Source organism: Callithrix jacchus, chromosome 12, assembly GCF_049354715.1.
Source record: "Callithrix jacchus isolate 240 chromosome 12, calJac240_pri, whole genome shotgun sequence".
Classification (NCBI taxonomy): domain Eukaryota; kingdom Metazoa; phylum Chordata; class Mammalia; order Primates; family Cebidae; genus Callithrix; species Callithrix jacchus.
In genome coordinates, this window is record NC_133513.1 from 52,993,584 (window position 1) to 53,011,690 (window position 18,107).

General features: G+C 41.0%; 1 protein-coding gene across 49 annotated transcripts in view; it reads left to right on the forward strand.

Moving 5' to 3' along the window:
* Positions 1–18,107, forward strand: part of KCNMA1 (potassium calcium-activated channel subfamily M alpha 1) — a 767,226-nt gene that overhangs the window by 444,418 nt on the left and 304,701 nt on the right. For 48 of the 49 annotated variants that reach the window (XM_035266161.3, XM_054242917.2, XM_054242918.2 and 45 more), the window contains 2 exons: positions 12,472–12,565; positions 13,705–13,816. In XM_035266161.3, the coding sequence (XP_035122052.1) occupies positions 12,472–12,565; positions 13,705–13,816 (206 nt within the window). Of the gene's footprint in view, positions 1–12,471; positions 12,566–13,704; positions 13,817–18,107 lie in introns of those variants that run through there. The other variant, XR_008475493.2, reaches the window with a different exon arrangement.

The following is an 18,107-nucleotide window of genomic DNA, read 5'->3' on the forward strand; positions in this document are numbered from 1 at the left end:
CTCAGTTTGCTGTGATATCACAAAGACCACTCTGTCCCTTGAAATTCAAGACTAGGACATTGAGAAAGAGAGAAATAAATCTCCCATTTTTAGGTTTATGCTGAGCAAAGGCTAATGACAAACAATTAGAAGCTAGGGCCAGTTTTCTGAGTTACAACCTACCTGACCGTCAGTCCTATGCGTTCCCGACTCCACACAGGTGTGCACCAGGTGACTAGGATTATGATACCTTTTCATGTCTTTCTGAATGTTACCTGGTCTGATTTTGCTTAGATCTAATAAATATCTAAATAAATAGATACACGTTTTAAAAACACCTCTTGGGCTAAATACCTCAGGAAATACAATTATTGATCTTTCTCATAGTATATTGTGTTTAAGAAAGCCATTAATTCAACTTTAAAAGATGTAAAATGGTACTACTATAAAGAAATATCGCATTTGTTAAAGCATGTTGGCACTGCATTCAACATCACTGATTAGTAAATTGTGATCATTTTCTCTCCTTGGAATGTATTTTTTGCCTTAGGGCTGTCTAATGACTTACTTTAAAAGAGCTTTCTTTTCCTTATTATTTTAAAACTTGTATACTTCTTTGTTGTATTCTCAGAATGGCTTTTATAAAACACAATTGTCAGGATCTGTTTTCTCACTGGATTTTTTCGTTTGTCATTTCAAATACATGCTTTACATTTTAGACATGCCTTGGTTGTAAACTGAGAAAAATGAAAGCTGAGGCATTCCAGGCTGTGATAATCCTAGGGTAGGAGTAACAGTTCCTAGAGAATTCTTGATGATACTAGCCTGTCAGTATCCCTTAGCCCAAGACTAGGCACTAAGCAGTTGGAATGAAACAAAGCTGAATGCTTCTTGTCTCATTTTTATGCCTCCTTCATGAATTCTGATTTTCTACTATCTGGGGGCTTAGCAGATTGAAGCTCTTCCCACATTCCCCTTTTCCCCTATTCTATTAAACATATCCTGTGTATTCTATTGAAATGGACTTTGCTTAGAATTTCCTAACATGTTCTTTTGGTAACGAGTAAAAAGATCCTTTGAATGGGACCATTTCCCCTTCTGAAAAGAGCTTAAATGGAATTAAAGTACAGACCTGTGCAGGCAGGCGATTCTGCCCAGCATGTTGAAATAGTCTCACTTTAGGAACGTTTTCATCTGGGGGCTTGGCAAAGGAAACATCTGATTCTCTTTTGTGAGATTCTTCAGTACAGAGAACCATTCCTCTTTCCCAGAAAAACACAAGTGATTTCTCATAAAATGAAAGGATTTCTGAAGCCCAAAAGAAAGTGGGGATACAGAGATCCATTCACGGAGATAGAAGAGAAAATCCTAAGAAATCAGTTTCCTGGGGGCATCCTAGGTCTCTCACAGAGCTGTTTTTATAATCATAGGAAAAACATCTCTAGAGAAGTTCAAAGATATGACAATAAAATTAGAAGAAGGACCTGTTGGAGGAAGTGAGGAGAAAGATACTTCACTCCACTGAGCATGTAATTCATCATATTTCTTTCCAGATCCAGAAGTCTAGTGGATGTCATTGACATGGTGGAAATAGCTATTTATTATTTCTTTTCTTTGTTTGACACAGAGTCTCACTCTGTTGCCAAGGCCGGAGTGTAGTAGTGCAATCTTGGCTCACTGCAACCTCCACCTACTGGGTTCAAATGAGTTTCCTGCCTCAGCCTCCTGAGTATCTGGGACTACAGGTGTTCGCCACCACTCCCAGCTAATTTTGGTATTTTCAGTAGAGATGGGGTTTCACCACGTTGGCCAGGCTGGTCTCGAACTCCTGACCTCAAGTGATCCACCTGCTCGGCCTCCCAAAGTGCTGGGATTACAGGCATGAGCCACCACACTCAGCCAGCTATTTATTATTTCTGAAACATGAGCAGGAGAAACCTGATTTTGATAAATAAATGATTTTCAATGTTAGAAGAAAGAGGGAAGGAAAAGAAATGTTCCAGGAGATGAGACGTTACTTTCATGAACTTGTTAAGAAGGAAGTGAAAAGTGTGCATACTTGAAGATATGATTATATAATCATAGGGGTTAATAAGTCATTGCCATTTTCCCCATTAATGATGACAGTTTGTTTTAAAGGTAACTCATCGAGTCTGATTTTCCGTGGTGGTGTTGGTTTCTACTGCCCAGGTCGCTTATGACATTCCTAAGGAGTGACTCCAGCCTTGTACTCAGCAGACCCATGACTTCTAATCAGCAGCATCTCAGATGCTTCGTTTTGGCTCTGAGGCTGCTAGGCTCTCAACAGAACTCCTAAATAGGAAAACTTACAAAACTTCCAGGCCTTAGCTGTCAGCCAAAGACAGAGCTGAGACACAGCTATTTTATTTCCTTGTGCAATAAAGGTATAATTGTTTTCTATGCCAGATGTCAGAAAGACTTGTACCAAATCTTTCTCTGTGTCTTCTTAAAAAAAATCCTCAACAGTAACAACAGCAACAAAACTTCAAGATGTTAGAAACTAAGCTATTATAATTATCCTTCAGCATCACGTATAAATTCATGTGTAACTTTAAACAAGCTGGTGTCCTTCTGGTGACTATATATGTTATGTGACATTGTTTTCTGTTCGTCAAAGTGAAGCAGCAGATAAATGGAGCAACTGTTTTTTACATAATTATTTTTTTCCCAGATGTTCTCAGGCTTCCTCCATTCAGTATCAGCAGGTCTTCAGCATTGGTACTCTTTGTTAGTGTAGACCTTGAGTGCCCTGCTGAGGGGCTTGTGTGCCATTCTGCTTGAGTGCAGATGTGGCCAAGAGGTACAAGACTTGGAACTGTAATAGACTTCTTAGTCTACTGGCTGAAATGCTAAGGTTCAGAATAAGAAATAGATATATCTCAGGCACCTCATTATCCCCATTTGATTAAATTGCCAGTCCGGAACCCAGGACAGCTGGTTCTAGCTATGGATTCAATAGTTGTGGTTTCTCTACTCCAAATGCTTACAGGTAGACCCATAGCAAGGTGGCATTGCCAGGTCATGCCATCCAGTATGTCAGGACTATGTCAAAGTCAGGAAGGAGGGCAAGAGAAGGGTATATAAGGCATAAGCTAAGTTGAGAACTGGTGAGATGACCAGGGAAGGCCCAGAGAGTCCTAGGCAAACATCTAAAGAAGGCTCAGAGAGAATTTTGAAGTCTGCATCTAGTAATAGCCCAAAGGAGTCCCACAGTGATTTAAAAGTCTGTTATGCTATGGGAGTACCAACCTATCTGCCCAACCATGACCTGATTGGCCAGCCTTTGGCAAATAGAGAGCTCTTTCATTCTCTTAGGAGCCTCTGCCATCCCCTATACAATTATGAGGGCTTCTTATTTGGGAAGCCTTGATATGAAGTGCCTTGAAACTGTACCCAGAGCTACTTTCTCTAGGATGCTCTCTTCTTCAGAAATGTGGGCACCAAGCCATTGTTTCCCAATGGCTAGGGGTTGTTGGCTATCCCTGGTTATAGATGATCATTTATCAGCCTCCTAGTACATAGGTGGCAATATTTAACATCCAGGAAAAAAGTCGTAAAAAGCAGAAGGTAGTGATCACATGAACAGTCTATTTTTGCTTCCCTAGGTCTAAATCCCTGTAGGTGTGAGAGGAGTATGGATCCAGGGGTCAGAGGTTCCATTCCCCATGCCAGGCTTTGTGCCTAGTTTCTCAGCTCTCCATTCAGATCTGGGACTTCTCTTCTTCTTCCTGTCCCCCATTTCTAATCACTTATCTATGCTGTCCTGTTTTCTGGATGGTCCCAGGGTGGGGTTGGGGTTGGGTGGAGAGCCCATATTTGTGCTGGGAGGCTGAGGATGTTTGTGTGTGTACATGTTGTGTGGGTGCCCACCCACATGGACCAGTCTATACCTATACATGACTCATTGACCTAGCCATCAAAGAACTTTCACTCTGTCTTCTGGTTTATGTGCATTAGTGCATATGCATTTAGTGCTATTTGAATCATCTACTCCATTTCACTCCTCTTCTAGATAGATAAGAGTTTCCTGAAAAACGATTGGCTAGAATCAGTGGAGGTAGAGGAGTGAGTAAATAGAATTGGTCAGTCATGATTCCTCAGTTTAGTGAAAACTAAAATCAAGCAATGCTTGTTTGGCAAGACTCTGTTTTACGTAGTAGCTTAACTCTGATTTATTACATAAAAGTTGCTGGCAAATATGAACACTAATTCTACTCTGGAACAACTGTGATTGAAATAATTGTAGTCTGCAGATAAGCTGGAGAAAATAAGCATTAGTTGGTAGGTTGTCTTGAATATCATTACAAGAGTATAGTGAAAAAGTACATGCTCTTACAGAAGAAAACTTACAAGAGACATTTATAAGACATATGACTGGTTCAGATCTCTGCCTCTTATGTGTAGATCCGCGCTAAGCCAACCAGACAAGGAAAGCTCTCATCTCTGCAAAAGACCAGGAAAAGGAGAATAGACAAACTCCTGTGGCCACTCGTTAAAGTGACTCAAGGCTTTCTCTGCCAAGAAATCTTGGTTAATTATTTAGTATTTATGAGGCTATGTGGCTACCTTCATGGAAATATAATTTTCACTATTTCTTCTTTAATACTCTATAGAATTATACTAGGTGTTTGTGAAATCTCACAATAGCTGAATGCACAGCCTGCTGGGCATTTGGATTACAATGCAGCACCAGATAAAGAGGCAATAAAGCAGATACAAATGAAAAAATAGATGAAAAGAATAGAAATAATTTATCTTATCAGTTTTTGTTCAGTTGGATGATTGCCTTTTGGGGGTCATTTTCTGCAAACAGTTACTCCTGTCACTATTGTTATTCTCTTAGTTTAAAAAATTACTATCACTTTTTAAGTGCTGAGTCATCTGATTCACTCTTTGAACAACCTGGAAATTTGTAACCTTATCCCCAGTTTACAGAATAGAAAACAAAGGTTTGAAGAAGTCAAATTATTTGCTTAAAATTCTATAGCCAGTAAATGATAGAGCTGGAACTTTAACTCTTCCATTGAATTCTAAAATTACCTAGCTGCCAACTACTTTTGAGGTCAACTTGTAATGCCCATATTCTGCTCTTCATATACCTATCTGTGTCCATTGTGGATAAAAATATGTAATGAAGATGAGAAAGGGGATTCTTAGTTCAGATATGATATTGAAATCTTACTAGGTAAAATTTAAAAGAGTTTCATAAGAAAACAACAGGATTCTTACAACCTGAGCTTCATGAAGACAAATGATCTGTATGTGTTTTATTGAGAAATTTGTAAGGAATTGACCTATTCCATTCTCTCCATGAGCAATCTATGTCATTTTCTTTGTCCCCTAGAATAATGTTTTATTCTTAGGAATAATTATTCAGGTAGACATCCTGAGCCTTACAACTGCTCTGAAGTCAACTGCTATCATTGTTTCAGGATTTTCCATATTACAAAGCTCAAGAATACAGAGCATATAAGGATTCTAAAGAGTTGCGAGGGTTTTTATACTACTTTCTGGTATGCTCCAGTTCATTTCGACGTGGAATGCATATGTTTGTGGCTATTGGATCACATCTCGTCAGCTGAGCAGAGCTATAATTAGAAGACTGCTGCCGTCAAAGGATTCATAGTCCTGTTGATAAAAACCTGTAACCGATGACTTCCCAATAAAGCCAATTTAATAACCAGCTGGCATGAGATCAATCAATCAATACTGTAGAGTAACAAAAACTGTTTTCTATTTAAATTAGAACCATTTCAAAGTCTAAGAAAAATATTTTGAGATAAAAAAGCAGGTCCCGTTTTGATGTTGTTGTTATTACTATCGATTAATTATTGACCACAAACTGACCCATCAAAGATAAGCATGTCTTAGAAGATAACTACTCCATGATGTTCTGGGGTAAAGTTGAGACTTTATTCTGTTTGGTAAAACTAAAAACTACACAACTTGTTGAATACATGCCCCATCCAGTGTAAACATGAGAAGAATCAATATTAGAAAGATAAACTCTTAGATACACAGCTCTGACAAGATAATTAAAATGGTAGCATGCAGAAAAACAAAAAGAATACAAGGCTTTCAGCTTGGATCCAGTCAGGATCATGACATTCCTGGGGTGCTGTCCAGTTCAGGAGAAAATGTTCTATATAAATATTATTGCTTTCTCAAATGACGAATTAGCATTATGTCATCCACACTAAATCCATTATTGTTATTAGCTCACAAAATATTTTTCTGAGATCGTACATTATATGAATAATAATACCAGTTTCTAGTTTGAAGTACATTATAAAGACTTGCCTCTCTTTTAAAATTAGTGTGTCTCATAATATTCTGGCTGGCTAGATGTTTTTATTCCAGTTCTGTAGGCAGGAAAACAGAGGCACTTAGTTTATCCAGTATATCTAGACATAGCCAGGAAAACTCCAGATCACTTAGACCTACCCCGTCTTGGTTATAGATAGGTTCCATCAAATCCATCTCTATATGATGCCACCTTTTTTATTTATTTTGATTGGATCTAATGGGATGCAAAGCTTATTAATCATCTAGTTAATAATTAAAGGTGTTCAGAGTATCTAAGTATTACTAGCTTTTATTATCTTCATCCTCATTCTCCTCGAATAGGAGAGGGTGAGAGAAAATTGGGCCACTTGGAGGGTCATTCATTTTAATCAGACGGATAGCTAGGAGTTATTTTTCTATAAGCAGAAGAACTTCCCCACAGCCAGTGGGATCAGTCTTCATGATGCCACTACCCCACACAGGGTCTCAAAGTGGACTTCTGGGGGTTATTAGCATCCCACATGACAGTCTAAACAGAGCAGGGATGGGGTTAAGTACAGATTGAATACATCTACTTCTTCTGCATTTTCCTAGACCACCCAACAGACACATGAATTTTTTTCTAGGGCAGTTTGACCTCCTTCGTAAATCAGTCAACCCCCATCATTTTTGCATGAGCTCCAGGTAAGGTTGTGTAGATAGCAGACTCTGTGTCTTATGCTTCCTCTTCCTCTCCAAGAAGGTCGTACTCCATCTGGAGAGGAAGTGGTATGGCATAAAGCTAGTGGGTGTCTATCCTAATGCATAGCTGCATGGTCTTGAATAGATGTCTGAGCCTCTGCTTCTGTCTGTTAAATGGGAGTTACAGCACCTTTATTTTGCCATTTTGTGAGGACCAAATGCAATAGCAAATGTAAATTTTATATGATTATAAGGTTTTATTACATTGAATTGAATAATTGGATATGAACATGAGAGAGTTTAGAATTCCTTGGTCCCAGTAGCATGGGAATTCAGAGATGGGAGAGGTCAATGAGGGCACAAGTAGTTTGCTGAATCAAGCCTTGAGGCTGGCCTCAAAGACTGCCCAAGGTTTGAACACAAAGAGTAAAGAGCATTTGAAGAGGCCACAGAGAAAGCATAGGTTTAAAATTTGGGAATACATGGGTCACATTCATGAAATAATGAAGGCAAGGGTTTGGGCTAAACAGCAGCAAATAAAGTAGAAGATGTAGGATGAGTTTAGGTTTTGGAAGTTCTTCTTAGCCAGGCTTAGAGCTAATGTCTGAGACAGGAGGGGACCATGATGGTGGATGAATAACATCTTTTAATTAAATTAATCTGGCAAAATTATAGAGGTGAGACTAGAAGAGTCTAGAATCGGGCTTATTGCATTGACTCATGTCTGTGGTACTGTGGGCCTGAACTCTGCCTGTCCATAATCCTGGTGGGAATTGAGAGGGCCCCATTCAATTTTAAAAGGGACTAGCCACAAGAGTGAGGAGAATTTTAATGTTGGAAATTATTTCAAAATGCTGTTTTGTCCCTCAGCCAGTCCCTTCCCTGTTAAATCATCTTGGGTGTGTGTTATTGTTGTTGTTATTCTTAAGCTACTTGCCATTTCTTTATCCCTTCTTAATGATGGTCTCTGTAACCCCTCCCCGTCTGTACTTCATCATTTTTCCTTTTAATCTTAATCTAAAATGTGCTCAGCAGGTACCCTCTGATTGTTAATTGGAATGTCCACTGGTGAAGCTTGCACAGTGGCATTGCAATTACTTTCCTGTATCTTTTTAATTTTTTTACCCTGTTGTTCACATCTGAAACAGAAAATGTCTGTTCAACCTCTCGATCCCAGCAATTAGTTAAATGGTATGCAGCTAGTTATCTGGGGTCAGGCTCAAATACTGAATCATCTCTGTTCAGGTCTGAATGGGAATCTTCTCCTGCAGCAATACCTATAATTAGTGTGTAGTTGCAAGAAAGGTTTTTGGGAGTGGCGGGTCTCAAAGTGGCATTATCAGATGAGCAGCATCTGCCTGAGCTGGGAAATTGTGAAAAATGCAAAATCTAGGGCTCCTACCCCAAACCTACTAAATCAGAAACTAGGGATGGAGCCCAGCAAGATTCTAACAAGTCCTCCAACCACATGCCAAAGTTTGAAAACCATTACCCTGGAGAAATAGCTTCAGAGGGTTCGGCAGCCAGACCCAGGGAGGTCGGAAAACAGACTGCAGAAAACCCAGGGAAGTTTAGAGGCTGCAGGGAGGGGCGATCCTTTCCTCTTGGAGATGAGGCAGTTGCCCAGAGCAACCACTGCTACAGTGAGATTTTACGTTATGAGCTCCTGCCCTCTGAAAGAAAACCTGGGTAGCCCTCACTTGCCTTGTGCTCTGGAAAGACAAGTTCTGAAGTCAGTCTTCAGGAAGGTCTGTTGGATCTTCCTGCTCAAGGGTCTTTTTGAAAATTCTGTTACTGAGTAGATGAGGAAAGAGAAACATTTCCCACTTTGGGTGAGTCTCGTTTTCCTCCATAGAGACATCTAAATGCTGAGGATATACTTACTTGATGGCCAAGAGGAAACAGGATTTTGTATTTCAACCTCTGTCCTACAACTGAACCCATACCACATAAGAAGCATCTCTTTACTGAGGCTCTTTTGAAGGTACCCAGTCTTGGAGTCCTGGTCAAAATGCTAAATTTGCCTATGGTTTTAGTATCACACTTGTTTCATGGACTATAGGAGCCTAGGAATGAAAAGTCTGTCACTTACCAAGTATCTTGAATCCTCTAGCTATTAAGTGGTTAGTTAACCCATAGCAGTTTAGGGTAAGTCAGTTTTCTACTACCGGAGGCAGAAGTAGTGTTATTTCAGTTCATCAAACTCCACTTTTGTTCTGTTGGCAACATATGCCCATGCAAAACCTTCTGAAGTGGATGTGCCTCATCAGACTAGAAATCTAAGTTTGTGTGTGATCTAGAGTCACTTTCCTGTGTCCTTTTTTTTTGCACAATTTCTTTGCTAGCTTTTGAAATTTCTGTGTATCTAGACAAGGAAACTCCTCCTACTTTACACAAGAAGGGAGAAGTATTTGTATTTCATTCTCCATCCCGCAACGAGCATTAATCATTAAGATAAAGTCTCTTTGGGAGGAAAATAAATCCTGGTAGATATGGCCAACTCTTTTGTTGTTGAATTATGTATTCTCTTTTTAAAGGTTCAATGAACTTCTCCATGGGTTGTTTCCGTTTGGGGAATGACATAATGGTGCTTTGGAAGCTCCGCTCTGTGGTGTCTGATTGTGCAAGTCCGTGAACTAAAGGCCCTCAGAGGACTTATCTCAGAGGGGATCTGACAAACAGTTCTGCTGCCACTTGAAAAAAATCAGGCAGAACATTTCTCCTGGGGCTCTAGTAGCAAGCAAGAAATAGCTAAAAGGGATAGAAAATACAATGAGTGTCCGATCACTCATCCTACCTGGGTCTTTTGTCCCAGAGTTTCCTGCTTCTCTGCCCATGCCCTGTCCCCTCACATTACTGGGGTGTGCTCATATTACCTGCACGCTTCAGCCAGAGGAAAAGCCACCCACACCAGCAACATTTACTTCCTTTAGTATTTCAGCTCTAAGTTTAGTACTCAAGGAATAATCATGAAACAATAATGAAATCAATTCTAAATTTTTTGTAAGGACTAGAGAAAAGGTCCTGTATGGCTTCAACATGGTTTTCTGTAAACCAGGGGTGTTGTTAAGGTGCATTTTTCAACACTGCATCCTCTAGCTTCAAGCGCTCTCATTATTGCCATTGAACATGAGCAATATGAGAAGGAACAACAGAAAGGACCAGGAAGGCAAGAAACAGTGGAGAAGTCGCTGCAGTCAATTCCTTATATTCTTCTCAATACCTGTTTCCATTTATGTTGAATCCTAATATCCTTTGTCACATTCAGCTCACATCTCTGCCCCAACTGTTCCGTTTTCTACCACAGCCTAACAAATACTTTTCCAATTAGATGTATTTCTAGGTTACCACCAAATTAACCACAGAAACCACAGGATTAGTAGGAGCTAGGGAACTCACAATGGCCCCAGATATGCCACCAATAACTCCACCCATAATGACTGTGAGGGCAACAGTAAGGTTTTGGCCTTGGTGAAGCAATAGTAAGTTTTCCACGACAGTCTTGGGAACCAAGTGTTTTTTCCTTTCCCCTTGACTGCGTATACATCAATCTTGATGAATATACATTTATAAGTCACAGCTAAGTGAGTCCCCACTGCCACAAATGAGCACCTGAGGACAGCAGTTACCTACAGATCTCCCCATCCTTGCTGCTTATTCTCTTACACACACACACACGCACGCACGCACACACACACATTTACTCTTTAGTAACGTATCCTGCCTGTGGCTTGCGTAGCATGGAGATGCATTGTCTCTTCAACTTGGAATCTGTAGGATTTCTGGTCAACCTAGTTCACGTACATTTTTCACTGCAACTAGAGTGGCTGGAAACTCTGATACCCATGGACCTTTGGGTCTTGTTTGGTCTGAGAATTGCAGAAGTGTCACCGATTCACTGTAGCCTGGATTTTCCCTTTTGCATCTAAATTAGTACTTGTGTAGGAGAGGAGGCCTAGGGCCGTGACAGGCTGTGATGTTTGGCTTCCTTGCTTGTGTCTCCTTTCAGCATTGGACTAACCAAATTCCACGCTTTCTACCCACTTCCCTACCTTAGTGAAAACCTGGCAATTGTCGTTTTTTTTTTTTTAAAAGAACTTTTTCAGTGTTATTTTTTATTCAGTTTGCCTAGTTTGTGAATGCAAATATAGGTTACTCTTAATGCTTGTCTGGAGACTTTTCCATGGATTTGGGAGATGACACAGGGCATGTTTGACTTGTAGTGAAGAATGGGTAAATCCAGTGCATGGAACATGATCGGAGATTCCCACAGACTGACTCACCCTGCCTCCAAGTGGGCCCTAAGTTCCTCTACTGTGCAGATTCTTGCCTGTTGAACAGCCAAGCATTGTCCTTGCAGAAGTGCAACTATACTAACTGGTATTGCATCAGTTGTTTCCAAAGTGGTACTACACGGAAATCCCTTCACCTTGCATTTCTCTGCCGGAGGGAGGAGGTCCATGTCGCTTCTCTTTGGGGAAAGTGTTCTGCTTTTCTTGCTATTATCTCCTTTCCCTCACCTCATCTTCACGTTCCTGGCTTGGGTGTTACTATTTACCTACTGATCACAGTATGCGATATGGATTTCCATTCACAGCTTTGAGATGTTTATGAAGCTTTCCTGCTTCCCAAACCTTGGGACTTCCCACACTGATCCTCTGATAATTTGACACAGGAAAGCACACAGAACTCTTGTACCAGTTTGTATAGTAGTACCCTTTGGAACTGGCGACTCTTGAAGTCGAGTGTGCTGGGGATTCGCATTGGCTGGTCAACACACATACACCAAGTCAATTACCATGCATGCAAAAAAAAAAAAAAATTAACCCTTAGAGTACTGCTTCAACATTTTGGTTTGATGGTCTGAATTTGACCCGTTGGACAATGCTTCTTTTCCCAGATCCGAGTCCTGTACAGAAAGTCCATGCTTAATCTAACCAGAACATCACCCAGGATCCTCTCCTCTTTAGCTTTTTTGAGATGCTCCTGGGTCCTGTATTTATTAGTCAACTAGCGACTTTTGTAAGGTCCAAAATACAACCACTGTGTTTAATTGAAAACGGGCCCCACTTCCGATGTGTTGGAGGGCATGAGGAACTGTGTGTTAGCTTTGGTATGGATCCTCTCAAAGAAAGAAATCAGTTCTTTAAGGGTTAATATGAAATTAAGGAATTTGGAGGCCTCTCCTGCTTGTCCTTCCTCCAAGGTATCTGCATGATCCTCTTTAGATTCTTAGTTCAACTGCTGAATGATGATAAAACATGATAGATGTATAATAATTCCAAAAACAAGAAATAAAAGAATAGTAGTTCTTGAATGGTTGAATGGAAAGACCCCTTGGCAATGCTTGCTTGATGATCTCAGGAGGCAGAAAGACCGAATGTTTTCTTTTATGAATATTCATTTCATCATCTACCCTGAGCACTGCCACTTCTCAGCATCGTGGGAAACTGGATGATACTGCATGTCATTTACCACTTGCTTTTTCTTCTTCCTGTCTAATAGCCCAATAGAATCCTGCCAGAATTTCTACAAAGATTTCACATTACAGATCGACATGGCTTTCAACGTGTTCTTCCTTCTCTACTTTGGTTTGCGGGTAAGTTTGTGCAACATTGTTCAGTATCACATGGGGTGTTTCAGTCTGGGGCCCAGGGGTTATCCCCATCAGCATCTGCTCTCACAGTCAAGATAAAACCCAGTGTTTCCAGGAGAGACAGCACACCTGCATTCTGATTTTCAGTCTGGGAGAGAAAGCCTCTCCTTGGCTAAGCATTTTCTGGAATTCACATTGGTTTTGCTTCAAGGGGGAGAAACTGGGATTGAAAAAAAATGGTGAAGTATCTACTGGTAGATTGTTTCTCATCTCTGTATTCACACAATGCCATGTTCCCTTAAAAATTAAATAGAAATAGGCCGGGTGCAGTGGCTCATGCCTGTAATCCCAACAGTTTGGGAGGCTGAGGTGGGTAGATCACCTGAGGTCAGGAGTTCGAGTCCAGCCTGACCAACATGTTGAAATCCCATCTCTACTAAAAATACAAAAATTAGCTGGGCATGGTGGTGCGTGCCTGTAATCCCAACTACTCAGGAAGCTGAGGCAGGAGAACTGCTTGAACCCAGGAGGCAGAGGTTGCAGTGAGTTGAGATTGTGCCATTGCACTCCAGCCTGGGCCACAGAGCGAGACTCCATCTCAAAAAAATAAAACGAAACAAGACAAAACAAAATTAAAAAGAAAAAAAGCCTCTTCAGCTCTTAAAATTATGTTTAACAGCGTTCACTTAGCTGAGCCCTGAGAGGGTAGTTGTGAGTATGAATGAAAGCGGTGAAAAGAGTAGATAGATTGTGCATGCATGTGTGTGTGTGTGTGTAAATGCATACATATGTGCTTTATTTACAGTTATATTTACAGGTATGAGTCTAATAAAAGTAAAATCACCCAATCTTCCCTATGAAGTGGTTGGAAACCACAGAAAAATACACTGCCTGATCTTTTTCTAAGACTAACATAGCATATAGTTAGTTTATACAGGGCTCTATCTGGGGCACTGGAAAGCTTGTGTATCTGACCATAAAAGCATGTGCTTTGTATAGATATGGGAAGGGTATAACCTGTCCCTCCAGACCCCCATGAAAACTCACAACTTACTCTTTGACAAGAGTGTACATTGAATGCTGGCACCATGCTTCTCATGTTTTTTTTTTTTTCTCTCTTTCTTGTTTCTTCTTTTCCCCAGTTTATTGCAGCCAATGATAAGCTGTGGTTCTGGCTGGAAGTGAATTCTGTAGTGGATTTCTTCACAGTGCCCCCCGTGTTTGTGTCTGTGTACTTAAACAGAAGTTGGCTTGGTAAGTCAGCCTCTCTTTCCATCTCCTTCCTGGTTCCTGAGTCATGGCTGAAGGACAGAATTTGCAGTGGACCAGAGGGCTGTATCCCTACAAAGAATGTTGTATATGTTAATGCAAACAATGCTCTTGGAGTTTTAGAAGTTTGATGGTGGTATCTCTCTTTGGAGCACTAGCCCCGAAGAGTTTGCACAGTTCATGCTTCAGGTAATAACAGTTTTATCATTGTCAAAGCCCAGTGGTCATCACTGTCACAGCCAGGGCCTTTATGTTCATGGTTCTGTCACTTTTCATTCAGGACCTTAGAGTCAGGACTGGATTAAGAAGCCCATGAGGGTAAGGCCAACATTCCAAGTGGCTGGCTCAGGCACCCCAGAGGCCTGACTGCCAAAGTTAGCTTCGGTCTGTTCCAAAAAGTGGGTTCTGCATGGTCTATTTATAGGTACAAGGTTCTTTGGAGGGCAGGGAGTAATGAAGCTTCTTGAGTCATCTCTCTCCTTACAGGAGACCGAGGTCCTTTCTGTCTTAAGGGGAGAGTGTTGCTGGTCTGTGCTGTACAGGGCACTTCCCAGACCAGGATTAGAACACTTTAGTGGGGAAAGTAACTTGATCAGATAGTCATGGCAGCCCAGCGCTTAGAGAGACAACTTCAAGTTTCTCATTGCTGTGTTGATTTCATTTTTTTTTCTCTTAATTCAGAGTATTCCTGCTATTATTGGGTCTGCTAGGGAAGAAGGGTGGCTAAAACAGAACCTGGAGGTCTATCTGTGGGTTTCTTCTGTCCTTATTTTCAGGATTTTTAGCTTAGGTTAATTATTTAAAAAGTCATATGCATGCGTTGTAATCAGTGAAAACAAAGATGTATGAAGAACCCATTCATTTTTTACCCTTGCATCCATCACTCCTTTAGACACCAAGGGTTCCCAGGCCTTCACATCTTCTTTTCATGCTCATTCCACCACAACAAACATGGATGTGCATGCATAACAGTGTTTTAGAGATGGTGGTGTTGTATAAGAAATTGTATCAAATAATGACACTGCACCGCAATTTGGCTTTCTAACTCATCATGATGGACATCCCTTCAGCTCTGTGATAACTCATTTTATAACAGTTGCATAAAATTCCATAATTTGTTTGTATCACAGTCTGTTCAGTATATATCCCTAATGATAGACCACCTGAATGTTTTCCTTTTCCTTTTATTGCTGCTAGAAACAATGGTTTATTAAACATGGTGGTCCATATATTTGTATAATTCTGTATCTATCAATAGTTCCATGTTCCTGGAAGAGGAATTGCTGGTTCACAGAATATGTGTATTTTCTTTTGTGCAGACATTGTTGGATAACTTTAAAAAATGTTATGTCAAGATAAGCTTCCCCTAGTAATCCATTTTGATGCCATTGCTAGCACTGTAAATTTATTATTTGCCTACTATCAAGTATTTAAAAAAAATAAGCATCTTCCAAATATAGTATGTGTGGTAATCTCTATATTATATGCGCATACACACATCTGCATGCCTACATATGTGTATGTGTCCATATCCTAAAAATATTTCTTTTGATACTACTTTTCTCATTAGAATTATATTCTCTTGCTCTAAGGAAAAGTTTTCATTCTGGACCTGAGATATGCTTGTTTAGACTGGGTTTTTGCTTACTGTATCCTGATTCCTCCTTATTTTCTCCTTATCCTGATGAGCCTGGTAGAGCCACACGCAAATCTGAGAAGTGTCCTCAGTGTAACTTACATGCGCCTGGATGCCAGCAGTCCCAGCCACTGCAGCTTCACTGTTAACTGGCTTTGTGACCTGGGAGCTCAGTTCTCTGCACTCCATCCCTTGTTTTTCATCTATAAGATAAATATTTGGGTAGATGATCTCTAAGAAATCTTTTAGCTCAGAAAGTCTTTAAGGCTCTTGAGTCACTAATGGGAAATTCGGGATCTTGATCATTGGGGTGGACAGGGAAGCTAGTCAAATTCTATCAGCAGCATCCCTGAGTCAAAATTATGGATGAGCTGTTAACTGGGACTCCTTTTAAACCACCCTGTTGCTGCGAGTTCAAACATATATCCATGCACACCCAGGGAAATCAGTGGAGAAGGGGAGAGGCAGGATCTGCCTTCTTCACCTGGCAGTGCTTAATTACCCTGTGCACTCAAACAACCCCTTTGCTTTTCTGGATCTTCAGTTTTCCCATCTGAGGAATGGGAGTTTAAATGAAATTACCTGCAGTTCCCACACTTCATTAATCTGCACTCTCTGCCAGTGTCCATTCTCTCTTGGTCCCCCGTGGGCCTGAGTGGTGGAAGGGCTCCCTTGTGACTGTGGTGGAGACATCCTCCCCTGCAGTGAGCAGAACATGCCCCAGGAAAGTTATTGGAGCGGAGCCTCCTTGTTGTGAGTGCTATGTTCCCTAAAGCATTTTAGTGCCAGGAGTTCTGGTATGCTTTGAAATCTGTGGCCTTCCTGTGGATGATTTAATTTTGATTTTTGGAGATGCGTTCTGATCTCATAAAAAAAATCCATTGGCACAAACAGAGAATGGGGGAAAAATAATTGAACAGCAAATAAAAGAGGTTGAAATGAATTTCTAATGAGATACATCTTTGTATGGACTGTGGTTGCTTTCCAAAAGAAAGGTGCTCTAAATGTGCTTCCATTTGTATATTTGTGTTTAGTGAGCATCTACTATATGTCAGGCACCATTCCTGATGATTGGGAAACAACAGTGAAGAAATAGAGTCCTATCCTCCTACCCTTCTAGATTGCAGTGTGGGCAAAGCAGGAAACACTGACTCTAATAAGGAAGTAAATGATACGGTATGGTCAGGAACCACGTTAAGTGCTGTTGAAATTGAACATGTAGAACAATAACCTTTTGGGCTAAGAAGAAAAATAAAAAATAATCTCTCTCCTCTTGTAGGAGAAAGCACCTTTAATGAAATGCTTGTGGTTCTTTGATAACAAAATCTCCTTGAGTGAGATCTAAAACTGACCTCCCTGTGATGGAAGAGTTTAGTACGATAATACTTCAAGGAGGTTCTCTTCTGATTTAATATATGGGTTGTTACATTGTGAAACAATTATTGTACAGATGAGCTGATGAGCTGCCAGAGAGAAAATGAACATTCCCATGAGATATGATTTATGAAGAAGAAATAATCCCATTAAATAGGGGTGTTTCAGGCATGGCTGCCCTTCTCCCGGAAAGTGTTGCTGCCTTTTCTGGCTATCGTTTGGGATATGATTCAGGAAACTGAAGTCTATCCCAGGCCTCCAGCACAAACTTTCCTGGCCCTGCTGAGGGTATAGGACTGTGCAGCAGCTGGCTCTGTGGGAGATAAAAAAACAGAGGGAATGCAGGGCCTCTGCCCTTACCTTTTCCGGAACGCTCCCTACACCATGTTTAGTTTTCAGTCGTCAGCATATGATTGCATGTTATATAGTACAGAATATAGTTACTGCACAGGTCATCCTAGAGCATGTAGCAGTGTTCTTATAGGGACACTAATATGTATTCAGCTTCTACAATGCGATGGGCACTCTGAGAAGCTCCTCACATACATACATGGACTCACTCAAACCTCAGAGCAAACCTATGAAGTAGGACTTGTCATTTTCCCATTTACAGATGAGGAAATTGAGGCTCAGAGAGATTAACTATCTTGTCCAAGGTCACATCACCTGGGAATGGTGGGAGGGGCGTATTCCCCAAGATGTGGTCTGACTTCATGTCCACACTCTTCCTCTGCTCTTCTGTCTCTGTCCTTACCCTTGATGATTGGGAGTTGGAAGGCCTGGTAGGGACTGACGGGGCTGGCTTCGCTGCTTTGTGTTGGTATCCTTCCATTGGTGCTTACTCATAAGGGACTTCACTCCAGGCAGGAAGAGAGGGAAGAAATCTTACTTAAGACTATGTGTTCTCCTGGCCCCTCTTTTCCCCTCCTCCTTGCCCACCTCCAGTTTCTAGAGATGATAGGAAGAGCAGAAGGATGCAGAGCTAGCCTGGTGTCTCCTGAGTCCCAGTACCCCTCAGCAGCATGGAGATCCGACCTGCTCCGTCTGGGATGGAGAGACTGGGGCTTACACACATCTCTAGATATTAGAGCAGAGTAGATTCAAGCTCAGCTCTGAGCTCCACCGACTCAGTCCACATCGTGGCTCAAGCACTTGCTGATGGGTCACTCAGCATGAGCATTTTCTCTGTCTCAGGCTCAGTCGTCTCACCTGTACAGTGGGGCTAATTATAGCTCCACTTCATACGGATTCACTGAGGTAATGTGA